The 26,739-nt window shown below is 33.0% G+C and overlaps 3 protein-coding genes across 3 annotated transcripts; 1 reads left to right on the top strand and 2 right to left on the bottom strand.

The window, feature by feature from the left end:
- The first annotated feature begins 663 nt into the window (after positions 1 to 663).
- On the top strand, positions 664 to 3,394 carry LOC11429588 (subtilisin-like protease SBT4.3). Its single transcript, XM_003588367.3, has 2 exons — positions 664 to 1,162; positions 1,586 to 3,394. Exons 1-2 carry the CDS (start codon positions 691 to 693, stop codon positions 3,331 to 3,333), a joined length of 2,220 nt encoding a protein of 739 aa, XP_003588415.1. The 5' UTR covers positions 664 to 690; the 3' UTR covers positions 3,334 to 3,394.
- Positions 3,395 to 6,099: 2,705 nt separating this feature from the next.
- LOC25481847 (uncharacterized) lies at positions 6,100 to 18,277 on the bottom strand. Its single transcript, XM_024778610.2, has 7 exons — positions 18,131 to 18,277; positions 10,611 to 13,210; positions 9,657 to 10,442; positions 8,957 to 9,538; positions 7,855 to 8,766; positions 7,024 to 7,766; positions 6,100 to 6,231 (listed from the first exon to the last, which is right to left on the bottom strand). The coding sequence occupies exons 2-6, from the start codon at positions 13,203 to 13,205 to the stop codon at positions 7,041 to 7,043; spliced, it is 5,601 nt and encodes a 1,866-aa protein (XP_024634378.1). The 5' UTR covers positions 13,206 to 13,210; positions 18,131 to 18,277; the 3' UTR covers positions 6,100 to 6,231; positions 7,024 to 7,040.
- Positions 18,278 to 20,297: 2,020 nt separating this feature from the next.
- Positions 20,298 to 21,815, bottom strand: LOC11430542 (GATA transcription factor 12). The gene is made up of 2 exons (XM_003588335.1): positions 21,507 to 21,815; positions 20,298 to 21,023 (listed from the first exon to the last, which is right to left on the bottom strand). Exons 1-2 carry the CDS (start codon positions 21,813 to 21,815, stop codon positions 20,298 to 20,300), a joined length of 1,035 nt encoding a protein of 344 aa, XP_003588383.1.
- Positions 21,816 to 26,739: the final 4,924 nt, after the last annotated feature.

Below are 26,739 nucleotides of genomic sequence, written 5' to 3'. Positions count from 1 at the left end.
TATGAGAACAACCACCACTCGTAGAAAAGGTTGCAAGTGGGACTCTAGAAATGAATAAAGGTAGTGTGATGCCATGATGAGAATAGGAAGGAAAAAAAGCCTTAGATGCTGGAATAAGTTCCTAACCTACAAACAAGAGTAGATGAGAAGACACTGATGTGGATACAACACTTTACAAATGGGTCCACATAATATGGTGGGACCAACATAATTTTCATCTAATAAAATAATGAGTGTTAGAGTATATGTTGAAAGGAGAATGATTATAACATTTCTCTTTAAAATAAACTACTTCCATCGGTTATTATGTGATCATTTGAACATTTAAAATAAATTAAAAAAGTGTATAAATGAAAGAAAGATAATGACACTTTTAATAAATTACCCTAATCACATATTTGTTTATTCTTTATTATCATAAATGTAAATGAGAAGATATTGAATTGAGAATAATAAAAGCAATATTAATTAGTGAACACAATTGAAAAAAATCAATCTTGTATTGAAAATTGAAAGGGTCAATTATTTTGCATTACAAAATGGGTGGAATGGAGGGAGTAATTTTTTTATTCAATTTTCGTATACTAATTAATTTTTTTTTTATCAATTAAAAATATTTCCATTTAAATGATTTTCTTATGTGTATAAATACATTGTTTGGATTTGTGTTAAGTATTCCCCATTTCAAATATGGTAAATCATACTGTTGTTTTATCAATCTTTGTGCCTTTAGTTTTCACATCATTAATTACCTTAGTGTGTGATGCTATTGAAAGTGGCGATGAAAGTAGTAAACTTTACATCGTGTACATGGGCTCACTTCCTAAGGGAGCATCATATTCCCCAACCTCTCACCATATCAGCTTGTTGCAACATGTTATGGATGGTAGTGACATAGAAAATCGCTTAGTTCGAAGTTACAAAAGGAGTTTCAATGGTTTTGCTGCCATACTCAATGATCAAGAAAGGGAAAAACTTGTCCGAATGAGAGGTGTGGTCTCAGTTTTTCCAAACCAAGACTTTCACGTTCAAACCACAAGGTCGTGGGACTTCGTTGGACTTCCTCACTCATTTAAAAGATATCAAACTATTGAGAGTGATTTGGTGATTGGAGTCATTGATAGTGGAATATGGCCAGAATCTAAAAGTTTCAATGATAAAGGTGTGTATATATATTTATAATGATAATCACTAAATCTTATCTGTTATAATTATCATAAATTGTTTATTTCTTAATAATTATCATATGTACGAAATTTCACCCTACTTAAAATTATACATATTTAATTACTTAGAATAATTTGTGATTATTATATTTAGTTAATTTCCTTCATAGATTAATTAATAATGTTGTTTATCATGAGTATCTTAGGACATGGAAAAATATTATTGTTTATATTATAGGAAGATACTATAATATAATTAGAAGATTGTAAAGATAAGATTACATTTGGGTTGGTATGATAGTGTTGGCTTGAGACCATGGAGTGTCCTCCTCTCAATTTATGTGAGATAGTTTAGCTGTTTAATACACACACACACAATGAGCTTATTAATTCAATTATTCTTTTTTATAATTGACCAGGTCTTGGTCAAATCCCAATAAAGTGGAGGGGAGTTTGTGCAGGTGGTAGTGACTTCAATTGTAACAAGAAGATCATCGGAGCACGATTTTACGGCATTGGAGATGTGAGTGCAAGAGATGAATTGGGTCATGGAACCCATACATCATCGATAGTAGGTGGACGTGAGGTAAAAGGTGCGAGCTTTTATGGTTATGCAAAAGGCATTGCAAGAGGTGGAGTTCCATCTTCAAGGATTGCTGCATACAAAGTTTGCAAAGAATCAGGTTTATGTACTGGTGTTGGTATACTTGCTGCATTTGATGATGCCATTGATGATGGAGTTGATGTCATTACTATCTCTATTTGTGTCCCTACTTTTTATGATTTTTTGATTGACCCTATTGCTATTGGTTCTTTTCATGCCATGGAGAAAGGAATACTCACAGTGCAGGGTGTAGGAAATTCTGGCCCTAGACCAAGTACTGTTTGTAGTGTATCACCTTGGTTATTTAGTGTTGCTGGAACTACCATAGATCGACAATTCATTGCTAAGCTCATTCTTGGAAATGGAAAGACGTATATTGGTAAGTCAATCAATATAACACCTTCAAATGGCACCAAATTTCCAATAGTTGTGTGTAACGCTAAAGCTTGCTCAGATGATGATGATGGAATTACATTTTCCCCAGAAAAGTGTAATTCTAAAGACAAAAAGAGGGTGACAGGTAAACTTGTTTTATGTGGATCGCGATCAGGTCAAAAATTGGCTTCGGTGAGTAGTGCAATTGGTTCAATCCTTAATGTTTCATACCTTGGTTTTGAAACTGCATTTGTCACTAAGAAGCCTACACTTACCCTGGAATCAAAAAACTTTGTTCGAGTTCAACATTACACAAATTCCACCAAAGACCCTATCGCTGAGCTCTTAAAGAGTGAGATATTCCATGACATCAAAGCTCCTAAAGTTGTCACTTTCTCTTCACGTGGCCCAAATCGTTATGTTCCAGAAATTATGAAACCAGATATAAGTGCCCCAGGAACGGAAATCTTGGCTGCATATTCACCTTTAGCATCACCCTCATCCGATATAAATGATAAGAGAAAGTTTAAATACAACATATTATCTGGAACCTCTATGGCATGCCCTCATGCCGCTGGAGTTGCTGCATATGTGAAATCATTTCATCCAGATTGGTCACCTGCAGCTATAAAATCCGCTATCATGACAACTGCTACAACAATGAAAGGTACTTATGATGATTTGGCTGGTGAATTTGCTTATGGATCTGGTAATATCAATCCACAACAAGCCCTTCACCCTGGACTTGTTTATGACATCACTAAGCAAGATTATGTGAAAATGCTTTGTAATTATGGTTATGGTGCTGACAAAATTAAACAGATTAGTGGAGATAATTCAAGTTGCCATGGATATCCTGAAAGATCATTGGTGAAAGATATAAACTATCCTGCAATGGTTATTCCTGTACATAAGCATTTCAATGTAAAGGTTCATAGAACAGTCACAAATGTTGGCTTTCCTAACTCAACCTACAAAGCTACTCTCAGCCATCATGATCCAAAAATCAAGATTAGTGTGGAACCAAAATTTCTGTCTTTCAAATCATTATATGAGAAACAATCATTTGTTATTGTTGTTGTTGGAAGAGTAAAATCAAATCAAACTGTGTTTTCCTCATCACTTGTTTGGTCAGATGGAATCCACAATGTTAGGAGTCCCATCATTGTTCAAATATTATCTCTATAGTCAAACATGTTATTGTCATGGAAAACTAAATAAATGACTATTTAGTCTTGTATTATAATTCTCTCTATATCCTTAGTTGTTCCTGATGATTTATTTATTTATTTATTTTTATAATAGTTCAAAATTAATATAGATAACACTAAAACAAAAATGAATTTGCACAAAAAAAAAAATGAACACTGAAGACACAATGATGATATAATAACTCGTGTACAACTAGTTTTCTCTTGAACTAATTTGTCATTAGTTTACAATGAAAAAAATAATAATTAATCAAGTCACACAAATCACCATTTTGAGGGATTATATATATATATATATATATATATATATATATTTTTTTTTAATCAATCCTAAAAGTCCAAAATCGTTTTAAGCTTGATACATACATTCAACTTAGAACTCTCGATATTAAAAACCACAGTTCAATGCACATTATAAAAAAAAAGTAATTTTTTTTTGGTGGTGACTGAGAGTTCTGGTGACCGAGGTTTGAACCCCGAATCTTCCATATTTTTTTGCATTGTTCTTAAACTGAGCTATGCTCACGAGGACAAAAAAAAAGTAATTAAAAACACATACAAATTAATATAAAAATATATCCATGCAACATTATATTAAAAAGGAATATACAAATACTATTTTACACCACATTTATGATAATTAATAAGGATCCTAGCTACTCCCCCTAAATATGAGACCCCCTCTCACTTAGCAGCCCCCATATATATATATATATATATATATATATATATATATATATATATATATATATATATCCAATTTTTCTCCAATTGTTTTTTTTTGTTTTCTACAATTATGCAACTTTGATAAGTTATGCATATAACAAATTAAGTCAAAAAAAATTAAGCAAATTATAATTCTAAATCTATTATATATCCATTTCCTTCTTCTTTATTTTCTACAATTTTAACATTTTTTTTCATTTGCTTCTTCTTTATTTTCTACAATTTTAATATTTTTTTTCATAATATGATTTACCCACAGATCAAATTTTATAGGTTTTTTTAATCATTTCATTCATATGTTTTATATACAACAAATTAACCCATTATCCCTAAAAAAAAAAAATTCACTTTTTATGAATCATCCCTTTTTTTCCTTAAAAAAAAAAAGAGTCATCCCTTTTTGAATCATACACACATACTAACGTTCAGACGATTAATTTAAGATTTATATTTAATTAATTGTATTTTTCTTCAATTTATCTATTCTATTATTTAATATATATATATATATATATTAAAGTAAGATTATTCAATTCAAAGAAATTCGCTTTTAGCATCTCCTTATTATTCTTTCAAATTCTCTCCAATTTCCTTTTTCATACTCAAATTCTCTCCATTTCACTTTTATATATTTAACATAGATATCTAAACAAATTATATCTGATTTTGTTTTGCGTAAAAATCTCAACAGACAACATATATTACTTTGATTATATTTTATTAAAATATTCTAAAAATCAGAGGGTCCGTGGGTCGATATTAGACTGCCCTATAAAATATATCCTCAAAACTATACAATGTTTTCATTAGGTTCTAGGAAGAATAAACAATTGTGTCCTTTTCTAATTTAATATATTCGAACTAATTGTTCTATTTCAAATTCCTATTTATTTTTTTAACGACACACTCCTCGAAAATGTTATATCTGTTTGTCTTTTGGACTCTCTATCTAACTGCCTTTTTGCCTATATTTATATTTATTTGTCTATCTATTATATATGACACAAATCAAGTGAGAATGTTATCTTTATGTGAGAATGATATGAATAAATGGTAACCCTCAATATAAAAGGAATGTGAGATTAAAACATGACTTTTAGTGTCACCAAAAATAAAAATGACTTTTAGTGAATCATGTGTGTCTCACTTCATTCTTTATGTATCAATGTGTTAAGTCTTCAGTTTCTTCTTATTCTTTGCGCGATCAAACTTCAAAGGTAACAACATTGCTAACATTTTCACCAAAGGTACATACAAAGGAAGAAAAGGCAAAATATGGTAGCAGCATTAGAACTTGATAGAGGAATCTCTAGGAGCAATGAGTTTCCAAATTTGGACGAATGAATTTAACCACCATTTCAATGCCATCACTGTAGTCCTCAAGAGCAAAGTAATTAAATTTTTAAGTGTTAACAAGAAACAATGGAATGGAAAAAGTGAGATGAAGAAGACTAAATTGAAAAGGAATGATAATATATAATTGGATTCCTAGACCAACAAAGTAACTTATGGTCCAAGAAAGAATTTAACTTTATCAAAAAGAAGGAAAAATAAAATAATTTGTTCTCTCTACGTATGAGAAGAAAAAATTATTCTAAATTCATTTAGTAGCACATACAAGCCTGCGATCTTGTTAATACAAAACCAACACAAGTACCAAAAGAAAGCAAATATTAGATTTAGACGAATATTAATACAACCGAAAAATCACTCGAAATAAATACACGTCAAATACTAACATTCTTGTTCTTCTTGATTGTCACACAGCTGACACCAGTAACAGCTTTCATTCCGAGTTTAAGCATTGCCTTGTGACTCTTCTTTTCACTTCTCGTCTGTTTGGACCTACCAGATGCATCACCTTCAAGACTTGCAATAGAAAAGAAATCCATCGAGATTGTATTCGTCATTGTCGCTTCAGTTCAGCAATGATTCTTCAATTATTTAACATATATATACATACATACATATATATATATATATATATATATATATTTGTCTACAAAAAAAAAATGCTTGAATTTGTCAATAACCTCTGCTCAAGAGCCACGAACATTCTTTGAGTAAATAAAAGTCTTCCCGACTCAATGCCTCCACATATTTCTTATGGCTGAAGCTAGTCCTTGTGTCTGAGATTTGCACATTCCATCTACAACAGTAATGATAGAGGAAATTAGAATCAAACACACCTTTTATGAAAATCATAATATAAGGATAATGCAATGTGACCTAGTAGATGATGAAAAGATCAAGTATCACAATAAAAGTCAAATCAAAGTTTTGTTTTCTGTAGCTCCTTTCTAATTCTTAAATGGCATCTTACTTTTAGAATCCCTATCAAGCTAAAATAACCTAAAAAAGTGAAATACAAACAAAAAAGTCTTACGTACGGATGTTCAGGACAAGTATATGGACTGAATGACTGCAAAAAGGCGATCAAAATGCAGTCAAACAATAGATACACATGATTTCAAGATAACAAAGTGTATGACTATTAGTATGAAAGTACTGAGATAATTAGTCTTAATAGAATATTGAAAAGTAAAAAGAAGAGTATAAATATGTGAACAAATGGATGTTTGGACATTTTGTATCAAATTTCGATTGTAAAAAGGAATTGCATCCCTCCTAATTAATAAAGTCCTACACAGAATTCTTATTACCTTCATCAAAATTTATAAAGTCATAGTCACAAAAAATAAATTGACTGTCAAATGATCTTCATATCTAATGCACAAGATCTTGAAATGGGCAACTACGCCAGATTGTTTCATGGTAAGGAGAAGCTTCAAGAATAGGCAAAAATAATCTTTGAGAAATTCATGCATTAAAGAAAGAAGATGGGTTCTTCTCAAAACCAGAGATGAAAGAACGACCGAGAGGAAAGAGACATAGTTAAGAGTAAGACAGAAGGAGAAAGAGGCGGAGAAAGTTGTAATACCTCATACCAACACTCGATCATTTATTGTGTCGTTGTATCACGTCATTAACATCTTCGTATTCGTCAAATTTGGTATTTTTTAAAGAAATTTCATAAAGACGTGGGGTGTATAAGATTCCTTCGAACCAAAAGGTCTTCATCTCTGGGCAGTCTTCAATTTTTATTCGCCGACATTGTGGCATCTCAATATAGCAAGGGAAAGAGCTTTGACCGAAACATTTGAGGCTAGGAAGCTTCTGCAGTTCAATCTTCATTAATTTCGGGAATTTAATTTTAGCTTTCTGTTGTACACAATCAGTAGGATTGCAATTATTCCCAATGATCTCCTTCATCTTCTGGCATTCATACACACCAATTAACCACAAATTTGGAATGCTTGTGAGCACGGAAACATCCGGAAGAACATATTCCAAATCATTGCACTCATAGATGATTATCAATTGTAAACAATCGAATCCTTGACAATGGTTTTTCCAAATGTGCTTCAGTTTTGGAAGAGAAAGCAATTTTAAGAACACTAGCTCCCACTGCAACATGCTATCAGTTGATTCAAATATCTCTTCTAAGTACTCACATTCATTAACAGAGAGTTTCTCCAAATGTGATAATAAGTGCATCATGTTGGATGGGATGCAATTCAATAGCTTGTGACAGTTTACAATGTCAAGGTGTGTTACTCTTTTGATGTAGCCAAGAAGCTCTTCGTCCATATCTTTAAACGTCTCTAATTTTTGCAACTCCACCTGCACAGCACACAACATAAACTTGATGTAATCCAAATTTAAAAGTTGATAATTTCCACATAATGTTTGAGTTGGGAGAAAGTTGTACCATGTATTTCTTTGAATTTTGAACATAATATATTGTCAAATTTAGGTCCCCAAGTGTGTTAACAGCGACCAACAGCCCATCCTTATCCCAACGTAGTGTACGAAGGCTGGGTGTGTTTACAATAACCTTTCCATATGGAAAAGTTCTCCTATTTGTACCCTCTTCAATTGACAAGAGCTCAATATCGTAGTTGTACCCTCCTGAACAAAAACACTTGATCTTCGGCACTCCACGAAACACTAACTCCTTTAATTGTGGAAATGAAATCTGAACCTTATCATTATTATTTAATTCCCTGTCTTCTTCAATAGTGCATAAAGGGATATCATAGTCATAATCTCCTGAACAAACACATTCCAACATAGGAAGATCACAAAGTTTCAATACCTCCAACTTAGGAAATAAAGTCTTGATTTTGTTCCCTCCTCCGATATATTCTTCTTCCATTGTTATTATCTCCTCCATCATTTTACATTTCTCAACTACTATTTTTTGAAGTTGCACAAGGCTTCTAGCCATAGAGTGGGAGAACAAACTCCTCAAATTGTCGCATTGAAAAGCATACATTACTGTTAGATTCTGAAAGCTTACAAACTCAGCGATATTGTGTTTCCATACCTGATTCAATCTTGGCAACGAACTCAATGTCATCTCTTGTAGCTGATAATGTGTAGTAACATCCCTTTTTCTTGTAGATTCTCTTATTGATTCAAACACCTCAACCAATGAATCACAATAACTTACATCCAGTGTCCTCACATGTTGAAGCATTTGTATCTCATTGGATGGTACAAGCATTGATAATCTATGATATTCCCTGATACTGATTTCTCGTTCTTTTCCAAAGTATCCAAACATGCCTTGACCATATAGCTCCGTCCAATTCAACATCTCCGAGCTTTGTAATGCCACCTACAATATATTCATTTAATTAGCTCCCAAATGTAACGCCTGACTTGTAATCTAAAGATAACTAATTCATGGCTTTCTCCAAAATGATTATTTCAAATACTTATTTGAAATTATTTAAGTTTACTAGGTATATCATGAAATTTATGAATATAATGTAATCTCTATATAATATATATAAGACGAGGCTTACAAATGTTTTAAACCCTTGTATAGTAGCATTCATGTCATTCTTATGAATGTAGCTGCTGCCGAGGGATCCAATACGTATGTTGCAGTCCTCAAGCTTAGGTGTACTACAAAATCCGTGTGAAAACACATCCATATTGGGACAACCACTGATTTGCACACTTTGCAGTGATGGACAATCAAGATTATAGGGACTTTGGAAGAAGGCCATAAGCTTTGGAAGGTTTGTAAGAATTAGAGATTTCAATGCAGGGAATATAATCTTTTCTCCACTTGATTCTGATTCTTCTTGAGATACTATCTCATTTAAGTTATTGCATTCAAATATGTGTAGCTTCTCTAACTGCTCAAAACATCGCATGGACGAGAAAGATAACAAGACAGTTATTTTGTCACTGTACCCCATGATTAGTGATTTTAAGTATGGGAACAAGTGCCCGTCTATAACTGGCCCACCTCTTATCCTTGCTTGATCCATCCCTTTCAAAAACAATTTATCATGCAAATCACCCGTTATAAAAAGTTCTTCAAGAAGAGATGCACCACCCAACTCTACCCTGGGTTTCCTTTCGGAAACAGAAGGACCCTAATCATGTAATAAAAGTTGTGTACAATCTAGTTAGAAACACTATTAAGCAATGATAATCAACACGTTAAAATATGAATAGTGGATAATTAAAAATATGTGTGACGTACACGTATACCTTGATTTTGTTATTTTTGTTGCTTTGACGGATCAGTTTATAACACAATGGCATACATCCAAAATGAAAATTAGAAGATCTTGGGTAGTTTTCGTCAAAATCGCTAACACCAGTGCCATCAAGATTTGAATATGATGCAACATAATGATTGTTGTGCTTTGTATATGCACTTAGCAAAAACAATGTATCTAGCTTTGGACAATCATCAATCACCAACTTTCTTAAGGATGGAAATTCTATCTCGCAAGAATTTGCAGAAACACGTGCTAGATTTGGGAGTCCAGAAAGTTTTAAGGAATCTAGTTTTTCAAACGAGATAATATTTACTTCCTCTTTATTAATTTGACCACCTTCTTCGCCATCTTCTTCATTGGTCACTAAATACTCCATCAACTTACAAGATTTTATCTCCAATTTCTCAAGATTGGTGACTTCTCTAATAATAGCTGGAGTAAATACATGTCTCAAAGAGTCACAACTTGATATTGTCAAGCTTTTCAAATTTTGAAAACCTTGAACATAATGCAGAGCTTTACTCCACACATGAGTTAGTTGATTAAGGTCAAATATCTCCATTTCTTTCAATTGAGGAAATACTTGGCCATCTGAGTATGAATATCTTTGAGTGTCAAAGACCACATTAATGGAAGAACACTTTTCTAGGAAGATTGTTTCCAATTTTGGGAATTGTTGCATCCACTCAGATGAAAACAACTTGTCATTCATTGATAGAACACCTTCATCAACTCTAGTAGCTTCAGATTGAGCACAATTCATTCTTGTTACCTGTGTAAACAATTGAAAATTTGATGATTATGCAAATAAAAAATTAGATAAATTAAAACAGGTAAGTGACAATCCACTAATACATATTTAAATTTTAATGAACATATTATGCATTTCAATTAAGTGATAATAATAATCAATAACCACCTAAAAACATAAATTACTTACTTGATTGAGCTCTTTCAAATTCTTAGCTTTGTCAAAGCCAATAAATAATGGGAGGTCTTTTAACTTCAACTCCACCAAATATGAGAAGTCAATCATCAATCCCTTGATTTCATGGTAATTAGGTGTATAACACATCTCTTTAAAATTCTGAAGATTTTTCAAAGACAATGACCTAATTTGTGAAAAGCCACTGCAATGAGTAGTACAATCTATCAAATACTCCAGATCAGGACATGAATCAACCCTCAAATCTTTCAAGTATGGAATTGGACAATCATGTGACAATTGTCTCATAACATTTTTCAAGTCTTTCACCTTTCTTATTGCGAGGATTTCACATTTCTTAATCAATTGTGAGATCATCAGTATGCTATTAATAGATTGATAGTCTATAGCACTAATTTGCAATAAATTTGACTCGAAATGTGCAGAGCGCTGAAAATCACTATAAATATCCACATAGATCCAAAACTTTTGTAGATTGTATAAGTCCAAATCCTTGATTAAAACTTCAGTCCCTCTAACTTTTATCTCAAAGACCTTTAGCTGATAAGATATCTTTTTTAACTCGTTGATTGCAACCTCATTTCCTTTCCAAGGAAAATTGTCCATCCTTAAATAAAGTTCTTCCAATCGAGACAGTCTTATCAAGACATTACTAGAAATGACATTAAGATCATTGCAATTTGTCAAATCTAATAATCTTAGAATGCTCAAGTTTCCTATTTCAATTGGAAGTTCTTTAATATTAGAGTGTGCAAAACTTAGGACTTCTATGTGTGTAAGTTCCTTACCAATTATAGATATATCACCAACATCACAATATTCTACTTGTAGTGTATGAAGACTAACCAAAGCTTGTGAAAAAGATGAAAGTTTTTGAATGTGTAAATTGTGCATAGACAAAACTTTGAGTGCTCTCATTCCTCTGAAGAAATGTTCTGGCCATTGATTTGGTCCATCTCCTTTTGATCGCACTTGTAGAAGTTGAAGCGTAGGACAATCTAAGCTGTTTTCTAACTCTATAGTGTGATCCAAGATAAGTGATATTGCATTGATGTCATTCAATTTTTCTTCTTTCAGCCTCTTCATGTCATATTTCACCATAAACTTGTGTTCAGTTTTAAATGAAACTAAGATGACAACATCACGTACAATGTCGTGCATCTTCACACACCCTGGAACATTGCTGTCCAACAACAAGAAACATCTCTTTAGATCGCCCACCAAACTACGCACTCGATTTCTTGCTTTCAATGGCTCACCAACGGCTTTGAACAATCCCAAGCCTATTGCATGACGCAATAAAATTTCAATAGGAATATCAAAGTCTTCTGGAAATAATCCACAAAGCATAAGGAGCTTCTTGTGTTCTGTGCTACCCAAAATTTTGAAACTAAGCTCGATGCGCGAGTAAACATAATTGTGAACATCTGGGAAGGAAGATGACTGTGAATTTTGTAATTGTTCAAATCCATCCTCCCATGCAGTAAGCTCTTTCTCATTTTCAAGTGCTTTACCAACAATTACAATAGCGAGAGGCAAACCTCCACATTCCTTTGCAACTTGTTTTGCAATTGGATAAATATGAGGTTCATATACAACATCACCTGTCATTGACTGAAAGAGATACCAGGCTTCTTCCTTGAGCAAAATAGAAACATGAAAATTCACTTGACTTCCCATCTTTTGACACTCCTTTTCAATTCGTGATGTGAATACAATTTTGATACATTTTTGGTTATCTCGAGATGGAATTCCTACCCAATCAAAATTAAGTTCGCTCCACACATCGTCGAGCACAATTAGGACTTTAGTCTTTCCATCATCATCAATTTCTTTCAATCTTTGCATTAATTCCCTGCCTCTTCCTTCCACACTTTCACTTTTCAAACTCAAGCCTAAACAATCAGCAATTTGACTCTGTATATTCTTGTAATCTGGATTTTGGGAAATCACTGCCATTACAACTTTATCAAATAACTCATTTTCTACAGATTTGATGAGTTCTTTAACCAATGTGGTTTTTCCCACTCCACCCATCCCACATATGCTGATTCTTTTGAACGCATCATCCTTTAGTTTGTCTATGATTTCTGTTATGATTTTTTTCCTTGACTCCAAGCTTTTAATATCTTCAGTGAAGGTCGATCCAAGAGTTGGTGGAGCTTTATGGTAGGATATGAGCTGAAACTCATTTTTTTCCTCCTTCAACTTTGTAATATACTCAATGCTTTTAGAGGCTTGCTTTCCCAATGAGTAATTATATGTCAAATTTGGACACTTTCCACCAAAACATTTCTTGTTCATTTTAACTTTGTCTTCATAGAAACTTTTTAACACATTTTCAAAAGCTGCAACATCATTTAGCCAATTTTGTATGTTAGGTTCAATTCCTTCTCTATTCATTCTTTTTGTGTCCACCCATCCTTGTAGTGCTTCTTTAACACCCTCCAACTTATCGTGTTCTTCCTCCAAGTCGGCAATAATTTTTTTGTAGTGAGTCATATATTCAATCTGCTTCAACGTAGACTCCACTGCCAATTCTCCAAGCTTTGAGATAGCTTCTTTTGCTAGTTCAGTAAGAAACTCCATCTTCTCTGAACCATTTATGAAAGGGAATACAAAGAAGGTAGAGAACAATGTGTTAGATCTAATTTTTTGTAGATAATTACAAAGATAAAAATAGTACTATTATAAATAGACATTAAGGTAAGTAGGACAAACAATTCCATATTCTTTGAATTCATTTCTTGTTGTCAGAGAATGAATCTTCCTATTGAGTTAAAAAAATCATAATACTAGTTTGTAGGGTTATATTATACATACATGTCGTGAGACCTGAATAAAATAAGGATTTTGAAGATGTTATGTTAGGAAAAATTTCATCATTATGATCTGGTTGATGTAAAGGAACTAAATGGTGGTGCAAGCAAAGATGATTCGACTAAAATCAATAAAACCTTCTCTCTTACATTTTTTTATTCAATTAAGAAGACAAAATGCATAGCATAAAGCAAAGGGATTAAGGGTTATAATCATTCAAAACATGATTGAAATATAAGGAAACCCGAAGAACTCATCATGAACAAGATAAATCAAATTATTACGGTATAGTGAATCAACTATAGTTAGTTGATAGGTTACCAAGTTAGTTACTGGAGTGAAAGTTAGTTAGGTAGTTACTCCATTGCATCATTCTTCATTATTTTATCAATCTATGTTTATTCAATATGAATCTCTATGAGTATCATCCTTATGAATACAATTTTATGCTCTCTTTCTTGCCAATTATTATAATCTTTATCTCTATCAAAGCAGAATGCATTATATTTATTTATTAACTTGTACTACGTACAAAGGAAGAAAGGGAAATATGGTAGCAGCATTATAACTTGATAGAGGAATCTCTACGAGCGATGACTGTTCAGATTTGGACAAATGAACTTCACCACCATTTCAATGACATCACTGTTCTTGGCCAAATTGACAGGATTAGAATGATCCAGTAATCCTAATTCCTAATTGAGATGAGTTGGTTGTTACGCTTTCCTAAGCTGAAGCATAAAAAACTATGAAGCACAGACACACGTTAGTGTCTGGCATTTCTATAACACTATTACGACACGTGTCGGACAAATAAGACCGGTGTCCTAAATAAAATTGTTTTTTTTCTTTACTTCAACATTCCTAAAACCAGTGTCGACTCTAATAAAAAAGAGATGAGATTTGGGATTTGTTGGATCTTCTTCCCATGTTTCAACAGCGAGAAATAGAGATGATCAATGCTAATAAAAAACTTGCTATCATTATGAAACATTTGGGATTTGTTGGATCTTCTTCCTATGTTTCAAACCCCAACAGTGAATCAAATGAGCACATTGATGAAGATGACAACAATTATTTTGTTGAAGATGTCGATGAAGATGACAATGATTTTGTTGAAGATGTTGATGAAGATAACATAAGTTATCATATTGATAACTAGTAACTTGGAGTCTCAAATTTTGGTATGTTTCTCTATTGGACTCTTACGGTTGCGTTTTTTCACATAAATATGTGTATTATTAGTAGTATGGTTATGAATTGTACTTTTTTGTTCTAAGATTGAACTTTATTTAGAAGATCTCAGCCTCTCTAAATAGTATTCACATGGTAGAGTATGAGATATAGTTATATTACACAATTGAATACTTCCCCTAATATTTTTTGTGTTTGATCAATCATATGGTTTTGTAGATTGAGTCAAAGTTGAAGGAGGAAACTACAAGGCTTGAGAAACAATTGGCAGAAGAGCAGGCTACAAGACTAAGAGCAGAAGACATTGCAAAATTACATGACATGCATCATGCAAAAGAACAAGTTTTGTCATACTGCTAGAGTGTTTTGTCATATTTTAAGTTTTTATTGCCTTTCTGTATTTTTTTTTGAGTGTATGCTATTTTTGGATTTTTTTTGTGGTGGCCGGGATTTAAACCCCGGACCTTGCATATATAATGCATTGTCCTTACCAGTTGAGCTAAGCTCACGAGAACCTATTTTTGGATCTTTTACCTCTTTACATGTTTTTGAAAAAACGCATATGCTATATCCCAAATTTGACTCGAGATAGTTTCTAAGAAGTTTCTTTATCAAACAAATAATTAAAAAAGACTTTTAATATGGTTGTTGACATTCATTACTAGAAAATAATCAAAAAATGCACTGATGAACCACTTAATTTCCTCTGAATTTTTCTGCGGTTTGGTTAAGTTTCCTGAGGAACTACCTGCGGAAACAGCTTTGCTGCAGCATTACCTGCAGAATTTGCTGCGGAATTACATGCAGATTATTCATAGGAAACATTCACGGGCAGGGGAACCCTCTCCCACTCTGACCAATAATTTCCTGCGGATATTATTGGCTTTTCCTGAGGAAATTTCAATAGGAAAGTTTCCTGCGGTTTCTAAAATCATCAGGAAACATTTACCCACGAAGGTATTACTTGGGAGAGCAATTCCATGCAAAATCCGCAGGAAACATGTTTTCCGCGGATTTATAACCAAATCCCGTAGGAAAATCCACAGGAAAATCGAGAGTTTCTAGTAGTGGTCTGACACCCATATAACACTCATACGAGCCGTGTTGGACAGCTTAGACAAATATCTGAAGCATCTTTCAAGAAAGTAGAGTTACATATGTTTTGAGAAATGTTGATCAATTAGGGGGGTTATAGACATTAAAGTTGATTATAACATTTTTAACTTTTTAATAGTAGATGAATAAATAAAGGTCAAATACCATAGTTGTCAAAGCGGAAACGCAGCGCAGCGCGACCACCCCAAAAATTGACGCGGCGCGGTATGCGGGCACGACGCGGACACTATTACATGACGCGGACACTAATATATTTAATATTAAAATACTATAATGTTGAAAAAGAAATACTAAAACAACTTAAATATTACTCAAAATTCATAATGTATTCATAATTTGAAATAAAATATCATAATGTTAAAAAAGAAGTATTAAAATACCTTAAATAATATACTTAAACAATATACCATAATGATAAAAAAATTACTAAAATACCTTAAACAATGTATTTAAGAAACAGATTAAATGTATATACTTATTAATTTCAAAACTATATATCATACTATATTTTTTTTTGATAAAGACAAATAATATATCATGCAATAATTTAAAAACAATATACTATACTATGTATTAATTATTATTCCTTTAAAAAACTATTATTACTATTTTTTTTTTATGAAGCAGAAAGTATTATTACTATTAATAATTTTGTAAAACAAATTATTATTATTATATGAGTTTGACTTTTTTAAATCACATTAGCAATTAATTATTAATAATTATTGAAAATAAAAAAGAATGTAAAGTATATACAGAAAGAATGTAGTGTTAAATGAAGAGAGAGGATTCAATTAAAAAAAATTATAGCAATAAATATTAAATAACGGATAAGAATGTAAAAGGACAAATAATAGATGGTAGTGGGTTATAGCTGTCCCACTTTGTTTCAGATCCCATTTTAACCGTTGGATCAATCTTAATCCCACCATATTCTCTTTCCTCTTCCTCCTTCTCCCCTTGTCCCTCTCTCTTGCCGAAAACAACCTCGAAAACACCAAAAAACGGCCGTTTGGTGTCCCTTTCTCCGGCAACTCGCCGGAAACAACCTCCAAAACACGAAAACATGAGAAAGCGGCCGCTTTGACCCGCTACCGCTCCATGTAAAGCGGCCGCGAAACCCGGTTTTGTTCCGCTTTTGCCTAACGCACGACTCGGTCGAGTTCTGACGCGCTAGGCTGTTCCGCGTTAGCCCGCTATTGACAACCGAGTCAAATACTATGATTTCTTGTTTTAAAACTTTTTTTAATGAAATAAATTGCTCAAGTTAGATACTTGTGTATGTATTTTGATTTACATTTTAGTCTGTCTATATAAATGAGTAAATTATACTCTCCTTTCTTGAAAGATGCTTGAATTACATCTCATCTCTTATGTTAAAATATACACTCCTCTCCTCTCTTATGCAAAACATATTAGAAAATATTTCACTCTTCACCTCTGAAAGAAGCTTGAATTACATTCATCGCTCCTCTTATGTTAAAATCTACAATTTCTTCCCTTAATAAGTTTTTTTTTTCTCTAGTAATTTATCGAAAAAGTAAAATCAAACACACTCCGAAGAAAAATAGTATTGTGGGTCACTTTAATATAATCAAAATTCATATTCATATTTTTCTCTATTTTTTATTCACAATTTCGTTAAAATCTAGTTTTAAACCTATTATAAATTATAAATTATAAAACAACACAAAATTAAATTAAATTTAATCGTCATTGACATTTATTACAAATAAATGAATTTTTTTTTCTTAAATGGTGTTTTAAAATTGTCAGATATCATCCTTCAAAAAAAAAAAAGTAGATATCATAAAAATATTTATTTATGTTAAAATAGATTAAATTGTAGTGCATATTTAATTATAAAGGGAGGGGTTGTAATTCAAACATCTTATAGGGGAGGGAAGTATAAGTTTTATTTTTTAAGGGAGGGAAGTGTAATTTACTCTAAATAAGTTAACATAAGCTTAGCTCATTTGGTATGGACAATGCATAAAATATGCAAGGTTCAAACCCTGGCCACCACAAAAAAAAAAAAATATATGTAGCGGTGTTAGTATCCTATATTTTTTACATTAGTGGTGTCGAAATGCCAATGTTAGTGTTGTTTCAGGTATCTGTGTTGGAGTACATGTCTCATAGTTAAAAAAATGTTTCAACAAAGGATGCACCGACGGTAAGAATCATAGTGTACGTAGCTCTGGTGGCTCCGGCGGGGGCTGAACCGCTTCGATGTTACCATAAAACCCCGTTCGGTGACGGTACAACTTATAAATTTTCAAATTGACCCTTATAAATTAACATACTTCCATGCCATCGTGTGTGTATATATATATATTGTACAAAAGAAAATAAATAGCAAAATTAATTGGAAATACACTTACCAGGCCTTAGCGAAAGAAAAGAGGCTTCCTATCAGATAAACAATAGCTTTTGAATGAATAAAGAGATGTTGATAAGCGTCCTCAAGAGCTAAAGTAATTAAATTTTAGAGTGTTTTACATGAAACAATGGAACGGAAAAAGTGTTGAGGTGAAGAAGATTAAATTTGGAATGAAATGATAATATATAATGGTTTCTAGGATTCCTCAACCAACAAAGAAGCAACTTATTATGGTCCAAGAAAGAATTTAACTTTATCAAAAAAAGAAGGGAAAATAAAAGAATTTGTTCTCTTTACATTTGAGAAGAAAAAATTATTCTGAATTCATTCAATAACACACAAGCATGCAATCTTCATGAATACAAAAACCAACACATGCACGTACCTATAGAATTCTCAGAATTTTCGGTTTTTACAAATATATTAAATCTAAAATGTATAAGAAACAAATTGATAAGAGCATCCTTTTTATCTTGAAGTTAAAGAAAAGTATATGAAGTAACAAAAGAAACGAGTTTAGAGATTCTATACAGCTATTAGAAATGACATGCATGTGGAAAGAAAAGAATACAATTCTTTTCACTTGAAAAAATAGAAAATGATTTACGCTTATGAGACGGATAACTCTGAATGGACGGTAACTACATCACGTCTTAGGTTTTGTAGGTTTTGTTATTGTTGCCCTAAAATTAGTGTAACATAATTATTAAGAACATTTATTCATGTTGTGAATATTTTTCTTTATAGATATATTTTCTTTAGTGTGATAATATGAATATATATATATTTTTTTTACAATAGTGTGATAATATGATATATGTTTGCTTTTATAATAAATACGAATCATTTATATCTATTTTATTGTAATTTTCATTTTCTAAGAAAAAAAGATATTAATCCTAGAATGAGTATTTTAAAAAATAATATGTTATTATTTTAATAGTATTCTAATTACTTCTTATAATTAACAGCAATTCCCTCCTTTGTAAAAACACAACCACAACATAGCAACAAAACTCAAAATTAACAACATCCAGTCATCCATCCATCAGACCGAACATAAGCCAAAGTCGTATCTACGAAGAATACACATCCCCGTAAAATCCACACGAACCAACCTATCAACAAACAATGCGAACAAGCACCATTACCTAACAAATTAAAACAATTTCCCGCGGACAAACTCCATTTCCAATAAATCACTTTGATCTCTACAATTCCGGCCACCTCAAACAATAGTATGCCAAATTAACCAAAAATCTTTTTTCCACTTTTTAATTAAAGCACCTCCGATCAAACATTCAAGTTGAACAAAAGAGTTCGGAGGGGTGATATAACACCTATCCATCAAAAGATTTTAGACCACCTCCATCGAAGATTTTTAATTAAATCACTTCTAGCCTCCATCTCCATCGAAGAAAGATTTCGAACCTCTCTTTTGACATCAAACTCTTTAATTTCATCAACTATCCCCAATACCCTACTCTCCAACCATCCATACTCATCTTTGTTCCACACTTTGAGGCGACTTTTGAAGCCTTTGAGTTTTTCTTTTAGCACATAACCCATCCAACCATTTGGTTTGCCCACATATTTCAACATCTTATTATGAAGCCAATGGTTACTAAACTAAAAAGGTCTTGGACCTCAATCCACCACACTCATTCTTAGAATTAATGGACAATGATCGAAAATATTCCTAGACATACAACACCCAAAGAGACCCCATCCCTAAATTCTAACCCACTCCTCTGAAAGAATAACTCTATGAATGCGAGTCATAGCACTTCCATTTGGGTGATACCACGTAAATCTACGCCCCAAAATATTTGCATCCTCTTTTCCTCATTTTCCTGGTCATCAAAGGCCTTTTATGGAGTAACAATGTGGAACTAATAACTGTGATGGCTCACTCACAACTTAAAGCGGACAATATCTTAAAATATGATACAAATGACTTAAAAACAAAACATAAATAATACTACAAATTAAAAAAGGAAAAGGTTGGAAAAAAGACTAAAAATTCCAAGTTAAGAAAAAATGTATAATCGCTAACAAAATTTTATAATGGAAAACAAATATAAAAAGTTGTATAACTCTACTACAAAATCAATTAACTGTGAGGCTCCACAGTAGATGTTCTAATATGTTGTATAATCTAGCACCTACTACATCATCTGCCTAAAATCAGGTCCCATATGTTGGTGAATCAAGTAATCATCATTATTGGACATATCAAACATCATACTCTGATGTTGTAAAATCTGGTTTTGTTGGTGTTGGTGTGCCCGCAACATTTCCTTCTGCCTCCGTAGCTCCAATACTTTACGATGCGAGTTGGAGTGTTTAGTGAGCACAAATGTAGGGCTAGCTGCAGGCCTGTATTCGGGCACCAATCGACCCGACTTATATCTTACACCACAAGCATTGCATAATGTTTTTGGGCCATTAGGCCCGGTTCGCCACTGTGGCGTCTTGTCTGTCATGCAATGCAGACACCTCCGACCATCTCCACCTGACCCTCCGTCATTGTCCTTTCTTCTTGGAGCAGTCTTTGCCTGCTTCCTTGGAACAGTGACGGTAGGTAAGGTGGGGGTGGGAATAAGGAATTCTGACTCAGAAGAAGACGGTGTTGTTTGAGACAAAACAAGAAGACGTGAGCTCCAGTCGCAAGGGGGCCCACGAGTCCTCTTGCTACGGGCCTTAGCTGGAACCAAAACTTCCTTGTTGAATATAGGATTGTTTCGGTTGGGTTGGGAAAGCTCGCGGGGTTCTTCGTCCTGGTTTCTTACCTTCATGCCCGATATCAGTTGCATCTTTTGAAGATCCTCACTTGAAAACGATTCCTCAACAATATTGGAAAGCCATTCCAGGTCGCCCGCTAAATCATCCTCCTATTTCAAATTTCAACACAAACAATAATTATTCCTCTATATATGCTCTTGAAACATTATTTGCTACGTAGTAATAATAATATTACATTGTACATAAGTAATCAAAGCATACACATTTTATGTTCATAGTCATACTATTGCTTTCACGTGTACTATTTTGTGATACTCAATAATTTGGTAATAATTGAAACAAAAGTTGCAATAAAATTTAGTTTTCGAACCGTGAAATGTGCCCCATTCTGTTGTGTTTAGCCTAGCTAGTTGTTTTTTCTCCTGAAATTATTGGCAAGAAAGGGTTCAAAATCTTCAAATGGAATGTGATGTTATTATATGTTATACGTGCATGAGTTAGAAATTTTCATGGAACTAATAGAAAAAGTCAAATTAAATGAGCTACGAAATTGTGAAGTGTCTGTGTGCTTTATATATATATATTTTTTTAAAAAGATAATAATTGATAATGCATATACACATATAATATACCGGAATACACAGGTCTCCGGAGAAATGGCTGTCAGAAAAATTCTGACAGCCAATATCAGGAACGACATTAGGGTCGCACCCGGACAATGACGACGGGCTAACGCTATTGACGACGGTAAGGGTGGAGGAGGAGGCAGTTGAGTTGCCCGTGGCCGAGTCAAGGTTGGTGTCGGAAATGATGGTAGTGTCGTCGTCGATGTCATTGTTGAGGTTAAGGAGGTCCTCAACAATGAAATTGTCGGTAGTGTTGTTTGTCTTGTTGTCGGAGGAAAAGGTGGTTTGGAAAATGTTGTTGGTTGTGCCTTCCATTCCTACGTAGGGAATGTAGTTTTAAGAATTGTATGATGTTTTTTTTTTTATTATGTGTTGGGAAAGTTTGAAGCTAAAATTTATGAAGCAAGAAGGGAAGAGAATGAGTAAGTGAGAAAGTATAGGGTGACTAATATGAAGTTGTGGTTTTTAGTTAAAGGCTTGAGAGAGAGTAAAGGAGAAGAGGTTTGTTTATTTACTACCGCTTGAAGGGGACTTCATACACTTAAATTAGATTACTAGAAAAATGACTCATTTTTTCAATTTTCCTTTTTCTAAATTTGCCTATGTTTTTGTTAAAGATGAATTTAAAATATATTTAAATATTAAAAAAAGGATATTATTGTTTATTATTAACAAGAGTCATATGTGACAGTATAATATAATAATAATCAACCAATACTCCATGTATGATCATCCAAAATCTAATTAGTCAAATCTCTCTCTATTATTATGCATTCTTCCAGTTAGGAGTGCATAATAGAGAGAGATTTGACTAATTAGATTTTGGATGATCATACATGGAGTATTTATTTCCATAGGAAAAAGTCCTAGTAATCTGGAGTTTGTCATGGAGATAAAAAAATATTCTATCCAATAATCAAACTATTAGGGGTTCGTACGTATGATTCATTTTTTAGGGGACTTATTAACCACTTGAGCTCAATCACTTGGTTAAATATTCAAATATAGAGTGGTGTGTTATGTTAATGATATGATAGAAAGATAGAGATGGAGATAGAAAGAAAATAAATGAGGTGTTGAATAATTAGGGATGTCCTTATATAATTATTGAAAAATAACCTTAATTGAAGTTTAAGTCTTGGTATATGAATCACAATCACATACTGAATAAGTTTGTTTACACCTCAAAATAATTATCATGTTAGCCAACATTGGCATATAGGCGATTAAGGGTTAGGCAAAGAACCACCAAATTTATGGAAGGTCAGGTGAAGGCAAAGAAAACGGAGTTGGGAAAACTGATTCTTTCTTAATTTTACTTATTGAGTATATGAGTTTTGAGGATCTCAGACAAAGTCAAAGCTCAGTAGAAATGTACGTTGAGACTTAAAACTCACGCTCCATGTTTATAGTACTATTAACCGCAAGGAGCAGTGAGTAAGGAAGAACGATCGAGGGAATGTTTACAATAAGGACCTTGCAAACAAATTATGCCACGAAGGAGGAAACTGATAGCCAAATGTCAGGCAGTGTTAACCCCTCAACAAGGGAAACAAACACACTACTTGCAAAATTTGCCGAGCGAGGTTAGACATTGTAGGTGATATCATTTTGGCCAATAGAAATAAACTTGCATATAAATACCTTTTATGTACATTGTCAAGACACATCAATCAAACATAAATATATTTTCGCAATTTTATCTCTTTATCAATAAACCTTTATGTTGCTTTTCATATGCATTTCATAGTCTAGCAGCAAAAGAACTTAAACAATTGTACTTACCGCTTTACTGAAGCAGTTAAGGAACCCATAAATGAGGAATATAGTTCATTCTTCAATGTTAATCACTCGAAGAAAATGAAATCACAATTAAGGATATCAGTTGATACCTCTACTAAATTTTTGATCCATCAAGTGGGACAATACAACCTTTACCATTGAAAAACTCAGTTTTCTATGTTAAGACTATGTTTGATGTATGCATCTCAGATCGGGAAAAAGTCTTAGCAATATTATCATCAAGAACTAGAAGGCTAGGCCAACATATAGACCAAACGGGCCTTCATAATTGGTAAGAATGCCAATAGGTGTGGCCCTTTTTAGTGTTTCTAAGCCACCACCAATGGATCCATGACATCATGTATAAAGTCACTAAATAACTTGTTGACATTGTTAAACTAATGGTTCACAATGAGGTTCAACAAGCCAAGGAGATAAAGGTCATACAATTCAACAATTCAATTATGGTAGAACCTATACATGCCAAGCGCTGCTACTCAATCATTACTTTGGCAGGTTCTTAGCAGGTTTAACTGATACCTATACAACAAGTACATTATGCTTCTTATAACTCTCAACCTAGTATTTTTGCCATGATTAACCCTGGCGTACCAAGTGACGAATGATTCTTACAATTATGTTAATATTCAAGTTAGTCATATACATATGGAAAGGAGGCCACCTAATGCAGTAGGGCGAATTAGCATGCCATAAGTCTTGCCTTAAAGAAATACTACATAGGTGAACAACATGTCCTACACTAGATGATACACTTGCAACCCAGTAACATGAATACAACATCCAATTGTATATTATCCGATTCAACAATCATTAGTAAATTCTCCTATATTAACTAATCCTACAAAATACCTTCCACGACCAGATGCAAATGTACAAGCCTTAGTGAGTTTAACGACACATAGACCAACAGTTGGATATAATGGTGAACAACCATGGACTCCTAATTCGCATCACCATTATAACAATTTGTTTGTTGTAGGAGATCATTAGAGAGGAGCAATTTTGAGCTAAACCAAGATCATCCATGGGGAATACCCCCACCTCAAGTTCAAGCTCAATAAGGTTTTCAAAATCCCCCAAAAAAATATGTGGCTTCGGCTAGCTGAAACCAAGGCAAGACCTCTTGGACCACAATTGTTAGATCTCAACCTCATATTTGATACAATCAAGAGGTACTTTAGGATACAGCTGAAACCCCCATGGATTAACATGTGTATAAGAAGACTTATCATGAGTGGGTTGACAAATTAATGCATTTTCCTGGAGGTTATAAGACTCCTGACTATTCTACCTTTACCCGGGAAGATGGAAAATCAACCATGGAGCTCATTGGAAAATGTACAACGTAATATTACGTTGTACATTTTCCACAAACGAATTCCACAAACTTCACTTGTTCCCTTTATCGTTGACATGAACATCATTTACGTGATATTCCTGTATACCACCAAACTCGGTAAAAACTTAGGCATACATGAAAAGATGCTTCTATGACAAATTCTATTGTCCTCAACCCAAGGTTACAACAACCTATTTAATGAATATGAAGCAACAAATGGATGAATCAGTTTTTGGCTTCATTAAATGTTCATAAAAATGGTTGTGAAATGTTTTGGATAACTTCCCAACGTCGAATATGTATCATTGGCCATCAATGGCATGTACCCACAACTAAAAGAGAAATTGGTTGGGTTAGCCTGCCATGATCAAATGAATTGACTTCCCTAGAAGAAAACAGTGAAATTCAGTAAAGAGAAAGAAAATAGGTGTTCTAGCCGAGGGAGAGGTATACACTTAATATATATCATAGATATCAAGAATTCTGATGATGATATGTCAGTTGATCCAACAGTAGACATTCTAACGATTGAGATCCTAAAAGAGAAAAGTTATACATGGCCTGCCTTAAGGTCCTCCTAAGGGAATGACATAAGTTCATCAGAAGATTGAATGTTATAAGCCTTTGACATAAGGCTGGCCAATTATTTGATTATCTGCTTAAGTATAAGCAAATCCGGATATTAGATAGTCATAAGATTCCTCAAGCTGAGGACATCATAGGCAACTCCAACAACCACTCAACATTTAATTGCATTGTCATTTGAAAATCTATTAAAAAATAATGAGGGTATGTTTAAGCTAGCAAATAAGAGAATGCTTGAGATGGACATCGAAATCGATTCTTTCCCAGTCACGAAAAATGGCCATGGTATCATTCTCTGAGCCCACAAGTGTACGTAGAACAACTCGGAAAGGGAAGAAATTAATCAAGCAGGATGAGCAATGTAAATCCATATCAGTCGAATAAGACTTAGGTGTTTGATATGCTAGCCACCACTGAGAACCTGGTCTCAAAAAACACAGTAATAAGTAATTCATCGTCTGGGTTACATGATCTGTTGAACCAATTAGAGACATAAGGGGTTAAGGCTAGAATACGTTGTGAGGATATGTTGTAGGAACTCGATACACCAATGACCTCAGCTGAGGACCTTTATGATCAATTAGTCAAACCACCAATTCAAAGGAAGCATCCAACCTTGAAACTCCTGAAGATCATAGGATAACGAAAGTTAGTGGATTTCTAACGGAAGAAGACATGAATCAAATGGTAGAATTGATTTATACATGGTTGACCACCTCTATCCTTCCAACCACAATTTTTCCTGATCGACGACTTTATTTAAGAGATCTAAGTCTAATTTCACTTAAATCTATACTATATATAAAGAAAATAACTCATTTCAACTTTTTTGGGTCGTCTTTTACTCTTTTTAAAAATGCTCTTAGTTTTAAATACAAATAACATATCTAATAAATAAATAAGAATATATTTAAATATTTAAAAAATATAACAAATACGATAAGAATATATTTTTCGGTTTTTTTTCTTTTATCATTTAAAAAGTGTAATAAATTAGATAAATATATTTATACTTACTTTTTCATTATCTCAATTATATCATTAAACAACTTTTTATATAATAAAGATTGTTGTTGGTGTCATTAAAAATAAAGAATTTAGATTATATTTTTTTGTTATATTGTTGGTGTCATTGAAATATATAATCATGATTAGTTTGATTTGTTATTACTTGAAAGCAACAAACATTTATATTTTTAGTTTGGTTTGTCATAATTTTCAAATGTATAGCGAGTGTGGTTACTAATAATAATGTAATTTAGAAACAATCGGATTCCACAGACTCGGATTTAGAAAATAGAGACGTAGAGTGTCGTTCTTTGAAAAATCAATTTAGAATACGTACGCAGCATCATTTTAATTTTAGGGTCTTATCTTAATCATCTCCTTTCCCCGCAACTTATCACATTTGGCTAATGCAGGAAACATTTCACATCAACACATCATGCCCACTAGAATATTAGCTTCTCGTTCATTTAAAATTTCCAAATTTTTATGATGATCGTTTTCCAT

The sequence above is a fragment of the Medicago truncatula genome, chromosome 1 (genome assembly GCF_003473485.1).
Source record: "Medicago truncatula cultivar Jemalong A17 chromosome 1, MtrunA17r5.0-ANR, whole genome shotgun sequence".
NCBI lineage: Eukaryota > Viridiplantae > Streptophyta > Magnoliopsida > Fabales > Fabaceae > Medicago > Medicago truncatula.
Note: the sequence above shows the minus strand (reverse complement) of the source record. Positions and strands in the feature narration are given on the sequence as shown.